Source organism: Eucalyptus grandis, chromosome 11 (genome assembly GCF_016545825.1).
Source record: "Eucalyptus grandis isolate ANBG69807.140 chromosome 11, ASM1654582v1, whole genome shotgun sequence".
NCBI classification, from domain to species: Eukaryota; Viridiplantae; Streptophyta; class Magnoliopsida; order Myrtales; family Myrtaceae; genus Eucalyptus; species Eucalyptus grandis.
In genome coordinates this window covers 38,746,065-38,754,846 of record NC_052622.1, presented here as the reverse complement: position 1 = coordinate 38,754,846, position 8,782 = coordinate 38,746,065, and the positions used below count along the sequence as shown (strand labels likewise).

The following is an 8,782-nucleotide window of genomic DNA, read 5'->3' as shown; positions in this document are numbered from 1 at the left end:
TTAAAAAATACTACATTAGCGTCAGTCGTGACACGTAAGACAGTTAACGTCTATGTCAATAATTTTCATTTTGAAATTGGTCAAATATACTCCATTGACTAGATGAGAAAATATTTGGGAGTAAATTAACATAATTAAAAGGTTTTAAATTAAATTGAAATAGAATTTTTTAGTATATTTTCCAAATTATTTGAAAGCAGTTGGGCTGTTATGTTAGTTTGCCAACCATATGATAAAAAAAATAAAAATAAAAAATAAGGTAAAGGTACTTTTGTGTTACACTTCAATTTCACATTGGATGATGGGGGACTTGTGTGATTCACAAGTATGATGACGTGAACGTAACTGCTGGAGATTTTCTAGAATCTTAAAAAAGATAATGGTACAAAATTCAAAAGTGTAGCGAGAATTCTCATCGTCTGATCCACGCATTACAAATGCCACGATTTTGCCCAAGCGTCATGGGGTGATGTGATAAATGTAATTATCTGCGAACACCCTAACAATATGGGAAAAAAAAATCCTGGGATTGTTAAGAAGTTTCCCTTTTGTAGTAAGCGTGTGAATTTTCAAATGGCAGACATTGATAAATATTTAAGATTTTTGGACCTTAGTAAATCCTAAAATTGCTATGGTTGAAACTGACTTGTCAACCTTATACTCCTGAATGAAAGACACTATGTTGATAAATAGTGCTTCAATTACAAGAGTAGGTGACAAAATGCAAATTCTCAAAAGCATAAGATCCCTTATTCGTTTGACTTTTGGAGATGAGTGATGCCTTTTTTCTTTACCCTGGCTTTGCCCATTTCCTTGAAATTTCACATCAAATGATGCGGGTGTTTACGAGCTTAATGAATCTAGGCTGTCGCATCGTGGGGACCCTCTTTAGAATTCACATTATAGGCTGGTATCTACTGGGCATATGCATGTCATCCCACAAAAGTATTGCTCACCAATTAAAGACCATCTTTTTTTTTTTTTTTTTTTTCCAACTAGAGACCAGAGGAGACAAGAAAGGGCAGCAACGGCAAGTTACATCGGAAGGATAAGATTTTAATAGAATAAAAGGATAAGCATGGAGTGCCCTTGAGATACTTATTGAGTATATTCTACATAAAAAAGGGTCTTACTAATAAACTCTCTAGAGGCACTTATCAACTATATTTAAGGAAAACATTTTCATTTTTATTGGACTCATTACACATTACATGAAAAACACTATATATTGAAAATGATTTTTTTTATTTATTACAATGTTGTTAATATGAATAATTTAAAATAATACGATCTTGAAGGTACTTCTCATGCATGACACAACGACAATCAATTTATTGAAAATTGTGAAATTTCCTTAACTAATTTCTTAATGAGAAAAGTTTCATGAGAGTTCTAAGCCTTTTAATCGTGTTAGCCTAATCCTAAACATTTTGGCATAGTGTTAATTTAGTCATTCTAACTAATTTTTGGCCAAATATTATTGATGTAGATGTCAACCGTCCTATGTGGCACAATTGAGGCTGATATTGATATATTTAAATAATTTATTATATTTTTTTCTTTTTTTTTCTCCTCCTCTTTTCAGTGATTAGCACAACATGGTTGGCGAGGGTGGCCCTCACCACTAGAGGTGAGCATCGACCTTGTCGAGGCCACAATGAGAACCAGTGACGTTGATGCTCACCTATGGTGATGAGAGCCACCCTCGCTCGGGCGAGGTAGCCCTTGTCGACCATTGAAAGGAGGAGGAGAAAAAAAGTAAGAAAATAATTCAAAAATTATTAAAATATTCATATTAGCGTTGACTATGCCCTGTAGGCTGGTCAGTGTCCATATCCACGTCAACAGTATCTAGCCAAAATTAGTAGATAGGACTAAATTGATACTTGGTCAAAAGATTTAGTACTAAATTAGCATAATTTAAAATTTTAAAAATTAAATTGGCATAAATATAACGGGTTTATGACTTTTTCTGACAATTTTCTCTTCTTCTTTTTTTTTTTTTAATTTTCGTTGCGGTAACACTTTAATAAAATCCTATTTGAAAGAGAAAATATCATTGGACGAATAAACGAGTAGTTAGATTATATAAAAAAACGAAAATACAAAATTTCGTTAAATCTATCCTGTTCTTTTAAGAGTTAAGAAATATTATTATATCACGAATAACAGACATCGACGGGCGATGGACTGGGAAGTTTCTCGGGGTCGACCTAAGTAGAAGTTAGGCGACAACCCTGAATGGCGGAGTCTACAAGAAAACATTAAAATAATCATCCACAACGAGGAGAAATTGCACCAAGGAGACGAGTAATAGACCAGTTCCCTAAGTATAAAATAGACAAATGGCTTTTGGCAGCACGCAGACGACTTAGCTAAAGTGAACGACTGAACTCTGCCCTAATTACGCAAAGTACGCATGGAAGCTTTACTTAAATCATTTCGAAATTGAATTATATGAACATTTCTCGCACGAGTACTGTGGGATATGTTTTAGTGCAAATTGTATGTGTTCCTTTTGGGACAATCGGTTGCACAACTAACTGTTGCCTTGCTTTTATCCTGATTTTGAATGAGGAAGTAGGAAAGCAGAAGGCACGGAAGTCATCAGCACGGGGGAACAATTGATTGGCAACCACTCCTATCAAGAGATGGAGAACCGAAACCCAAAAATAAGAGCAGTGAATCTGGGAGGCTGGCTGGTCACAGAAGGATGGATCAAGCCTTCCCTCTTCGATGCAATCCCCAACAAGGACTTCTTGGTACTGTGCTATACACATAATTGCCTTAGTGTTCTTGTCGCTTTTTTAACCAATGATCCGTTTGGTTTTTACAATTTCTTCTGATTCTTGATCTGTATACAATGAGTAGGATGGGACTAGACTCCAGTTCAGATCAATGACGGTCGGGAAGTATCTCTGCGCCGAGTCTGGAGGAGGGCACCGACTTATCGCCAACTGCAGAGGGACTCCAGCTGTTGGCAAGCGACCAGCAGGTTCCAGTTCTCAATGGAAGACATTCAGGGTGAGTAAGCTTTAAGCAAATAAAAATAACAATTGAAAGTGCAAACCCGCGATGTAAGTTTGGCGAACTTGCCTCCTCCAGTACACCAAGTGCAAATGAATAAGATTTTTGGGTGACCGCCATCCGGGTTTTTGGCTCTGGTGCAGTAGTAGCGATGTTTTGGAGTTATCTCATGGGGACTAATATCGAACAGCGTTGGGGACGGAGCCATGCAATTACGATAACTGGTTTGTAACTTTTACGTAAATAATTTTACCAGTGCTTTGTATGTGTAGCTGTGGAGAATCAACGAGAGGCTCTTCAACTTTAGGGTCGCCAACAAGCAATTCGTCGGCCTGGACTCTGGTGGGGACGGTGTCGATCTGGTGGCTACTTGCGATTCGCCGGGAACCCTAGAAACCTTTGAGATCGTGAGGAACACAGATGATCCAAGGCGTGTCAGAATCAAAGCTTCCAATAGCTGCTTCTTACAGGTCATCTATCTCTTCCCTTTCCCTACATCTTTTAGAAGAATAACCACAAATAACCTAAGACGACAAGAAATTATTGCATGAGATTCATTAAAATATACTGAGATGCAGCTGCACCGTTAGAACTAGAGAAACCGATACCCCCACCCCCTCCCCCACCGGGGACCAGATTTATTCTATCGCATGTATAACGTCCGCCAAATAATTGCTCAAGACTAGTCTACTTAAGTGGATGTTAAATATGGTCCCCTTAATTGAAAGGCCATCCGGATTACGATCATAGTCTGTCGCGTCATGTCATAAACATATTGAGTAAACAAACGTTATCCCTACGTAGTAACGTGTTAAGTAAACACTAGTAGAGTGAAAACTTTTTGAGACTTATTTGAAGCAGAGATTGAGAGAAAACAACAAAAAGATCAATAAGATAACATTTTATAGCATCAAGTGATGCGAATGAGATCTTTTAACAAACCATCAATTGGGACTTAGTTTACAATAAAAAGAGAGTGATTAGAATGTGTTTTGCAGGTGAGGACAGAGGAACGAGTGACGGCTGATTATCAATGCGACGAGAGCGATGTGTGGGGAGATGAAGACCCTTCTGTGTTTGTGATGAACTTCACTAAAAGATTGGAAGGTGAGTTCCAAGTCACCAATGGTCTTGGACCACAAAAAGCTCCTGAAGTCATGAGGGTACGTAATTATGAAACTCATACGTGAATATAGTCAAAGCTCGCACTTCTCAAACTAATAATCAAATAAATTATTTTTTTTATTGCCAGATTATAGCTTTAATTAAACTCACTCCATTGTTTTTTTTTCCCCGATCTTTTTGGTATTTTGGCTTGCGAAAGAGGATTCTTTTAAAAGGAACAATTCTAACCAGCGGTTATTAATATCTGTCATATATAGGAGATGCAGCAGCCGCTAGAGTTTCCTATGACTCTCATATGCTCCTCATAGGGTCTTTATTCCCGACAGCATAGTAATCTTACTTAGCACTGGCAATAGTAAATATTGCCATGTAAAATGATACAATATATAATACAAACTGACATCGTATGATATGCACAACCGACTCTTACCAAGCTCAAGTAACTGATTACTGAACTTAGCTAGAGGTGAAACGCTCCGTCATAGCGTCAATGCTTCTATGCCCCATCATCTTATTTGTTGGAATCTTCGCAATGGAAACCGCAATTTGTGATCCAGCTACGAGAAATTTTCATTTACGAAATCTTAACCTGACGTGTTGGGTTCTTTCATGTACTTGCCAGCCAAGCTTGGATTTTAATGTCAAGTACAAGGAAACCATGGGTCTGTGTGCCTATTGTCTGTAACAAAGTTGCAATCATGACAACACATGGACAAAGCTACCCATTTTTAGATGAAAAAACCTGATCTAAGAAGACTGATTTACAAAAGTAATTTGTTAATTAGAGTGTCAAATTGTGATTAGGTGTTGAATATGATATACTTATTTAAATGGGTAAGTTTTGCCTGAACTTGGGTCCACCAAACCAATTCCATCATGGCTGTCCATGTTATGGGTTTCATATGTGGAACCCACAAAATAGACACCTGTCATTGACTTTATTCATTGGACTCGATTTCATATACAAGAAATTCCCTTATTTAAGGGCTTACTTGCAATTTGACATATCACTTCGTAAATTGATTCGATATGCTAGTTAATAACTCTAGCATCGAACTTTTCCAATAGCAAAAAATAAATTTTTTTAAGCAATTATCTATCCAAAATTTTTAAGCATTTTCACATTAATCTGAGTATGCTTCTTCTCCTTTTATTTGTTTTATGTTAATTTAAAAACTTAGGTTGCATTTGGCTGTCATGATAAAATTCAAGATATGATGAAATTTATTCTATTTTGTGTTTGGTGCCTACTCAAGACAGGATAAAATCAAATATAATGGAATATAGACTAAATAAAATTATCTCCTATAGAAAGTGGGATAAAGATAGATACAATTTCTAACATTCATATTATGAAAGTTATTTTTCTCGAATAAAAAAATCTTAAATTGACAAAATTAACAAAATTAAATTTGTTCAACCAAAAAAATAAAAACTTAAAATTATATTTCAATATATAAATAATATTTCAAAACAAAAAAATAAAAATTAGTTATTTTAATTTAATATTATTTTACTTATATATTTGAATTTAATTCTATTTTAGAATATAAATTCAATATATAAATATACATGTATATTTATATCTATTATATTTTTTTAGGTTTTTTAGTATTCTAGATATATTAGTATAGTTTACTATTTAATAAAATTTTATTAGAGAATGATAGAATAGAAAGAAAGAAATAACAAATAAATTAATTAAAAATATATATGAAAATAAATAAAATAAAATAAAATAAAAATAAAGCATGCAAAAATGTCGCAAGAGATTTTTATTGTTAAAAATCTAGACAACCAAACGTAACCCGAGAGTGTAAACATAATAGGCTTTTCTTTCTTTTCTTATCGCTTGAGCTCAAACCTTTCTATTCCCTTTTAATCACTTCATCTAAACTAGGTTTTAATATTGTTTACTCGGGGAAGTCTCATGAATGATTAAGATCACTTCAGTAACCAAGAGACATTATAAATAAATAAAAAAGGTTTATGCTCTTGATTTAATTAAAAGATGGTTCTTTTATCTGATTAAATAACATTCTTCTATTGAAGCAGTAATTCTTCTTAACTTCACTATTCAATCAAGCATTTACAAAAGAATAAGTTGATTGTACCTATTACATTTTTGTTTTGTGGATATTTAATATTTTCTACATAAAAAGATACCGCTACGAACACGGATTATACGCTAGTGTGTGCATATCTATAACCTTGTAGACTTCAATAAAAGGTATCAGTTGATAATAGGAACATTGGAGTACGTTCATAGTGGAAGATGATTTCAAGTTCATAGCTGAGAATGGATTGAACGCGGTGAGAATTCCCGTGGGTTGGTGGATAGCGAGCGGCCCAAATCCTCCACGCCCTTACGTCGGTGGTTCCTTGGCCTATCTGGACAATGCCTTTTCTTGGGCAGAGTGAGTCTATTGCCATCTCCTCTTCATCTTGTTACACACAAATGCAGTATATAACGTATCGACTACATTTATTACTTGCAGGAAGTATGGGTTGAAGGTCATAATTGACTTGCGCGCAGCACCTAAGTCCCAAAATGGCTGGGAACGCAGCTCGTCAAGAGATGGGTTCCGCGAATGGGGAGACACAGATGACACCATCCAACAAACCCTCCATGTCATAGAATTCCTAACGTCGCGGTAATTAATAAATCAGTGGTTCACAAACCTTAGTCCGAGTACTAGGGTTATCATTCGATTTTGCCTATGTAGATACACCAAGAGCCTGAGCCTTTATGCGGTCGACCTTCTGAACGAGCCACTCGCGGAGACACTCCCCCAGGAGATTGTCAGCAGGTACTACATTGCCGGGCACAATGCTGTCCGCAAGCACTCCTCCTCTGCTTATGTGATCATGTCGTGCATGCTGGAAACCTCCAGCAAGGAGCTGCTGCTCCCCAACGCTAACAGCCTGGACAGGACAGTTGTGGATATGCAATGCTATTTTCTGTGCGACACAAAATTGGACACCATCCAAGATACCCTTCCTTTCTTCTACGAAGATTGGTTTGCCCAATTGGAAAGTCTCGCTACATCAGATGGACCTCTTATTTTTGTGGGTAAGTCCAAAACTGTAACAAAATTATCATGGCATTGATGCCATATATGCACTAACTTTTGCGTGTACATATATATCTATATATATATAAGACGTGGGGATCTATGATGTAATGTGAAATTGCAGGTGAATGGGTAGCGGAGTGGGGACCGAATGGAGCAACAGAAGAGGAGAACCAAGAGTATGTGGAGGCTCAACTGAAAGCATACGGAAGAGCCACTTTTGGATGGGCGTATTGGACTCTCAAGTGCGCAGAAGATCATTGGAGCTTGGAATGGATGATCAGGAATGGGTACATTAAGCTTTAGATATTACCTATGTATATAAGTCTATGCACTTTTAATATATTGTAAGTTGTAAGCTTTGATTATCTTTCATCAAGTAAACTTTTAGTCATCTTCGAATGAAAAAGCTATTTAAGCAAGTTCTAGAGCACATACAACACAACTTATATACCTTATAGCTTTAGTGAAGATTTTTGGTTATGTAGTGGTAATCATGAGACTCTCTAACGTAGTTCCAAAAATCTATTGTTCCATGCCCAGGAAAATAGATTTTTTTTTTTCGTGATAGTAAATTTTAATAAGTATTGATAAGTGTTAAGAAATTATTGGTAAAAAATACGATCGATTTATTTTTTCCAAACTAACATATTGGTAAATTATTAATGATTATAAAATTATTTATAAACTTACCATCTTTTATTCCCATAATTTTTCGTTGCTTCAATTTACTTAATCCTATGTCGAATTATTAACCTACAAATCCTCACTTTAGTCTAGATGACCAACAAGTTTTTTCCTATAATGCAGTTGCAAAAGTCTGTTGCACGCCAGGAAATTAGATTTTTTTTTTTTTTTTTTTTCATGATGGTAAGTTTTAATAAGTATTGGTAAGTTTTAAAAAGGATGGTCGATTTAATGAAAGGGTCAAAATAAGCCCCGACCTTTTCTCTGATACGAAGAGCTCTCCTAAGCTCTTCATCTCTTCTCCTTCTCGGTCAAAGTCAGCAATGATGGCTAATGATCAACCATCATTGTTCTCCTTTCTTAAGAGAATGAAGCCAGAGAAGCTCGTCATTTTTCTTCTTTCTTCCTGCGCTTTCACATGGCCAGGCAATGCGCACGCAAATGCTGGTAAGAAGAAAAAACCAAGACGTCCACCATTTTCGTCTCTTTTTCATTTATTGTTCCGCGTACTGATACCATAGCATCTAAGGTGCGTGCTTCGCTTACGGATTGGGTTTTATACATAGATTTAAATTCGAAACGTATTTTAATAATTTTTATGGTGCCTAATCACATGCTTTGCAACAGATAAATGTGCACCATAATATAACCCGACGATGGTAGTTGTATCATTTGTCATTCCTCGTCCTTTCACCGAGAAAAAAAGAAGAAAGAAGAAAGAACCTAAGCTTTTAACTCACTGTAAATTAATTACCTATGATACTCCAGAGAAGTAAAAGTGAAGCCCACTGCTTCACGTTTGGGAAATAAACTGAACTCGTCTATGATTTATTTTATCCTCATGTTACTTATGCTACATCAGTGATAGT

The 8,782-nt window shown here is 35.8% G+C and overlaps 1 protein-coding gene across 1 annotated transcript; it reads left to right on the top strand.

The window, feature by feature from the left end:
- The first annotated feature begins 2,651 nt into the window (after positions 1-2,651).
- On the top strand, positions 2,652-7,532 carry LOC104451235 (probable glucan 1,3-beta-glucosidase A). The gene is made up of 9 exons (XM_018875805.2): positions 2,652-2,762; positions 2,872-2,959; positions 2,993-3,024; positions 3,300-3,497; positions 4,026-4,190; positions 6,400-6,569; positions 6,651-6,806; positions 6,879-7,225; positions 7,351-7,532. Exons 1-9 carry the CDS (start codon positions 2,652-2,654, stop codon positions 7,530-7,532), a joined length of 1,449 nt encoding a protein of 482 aa, XP_018731350.2.
- Positions 7,533-8,782: the final 1,250 nt, after the last annotated feature.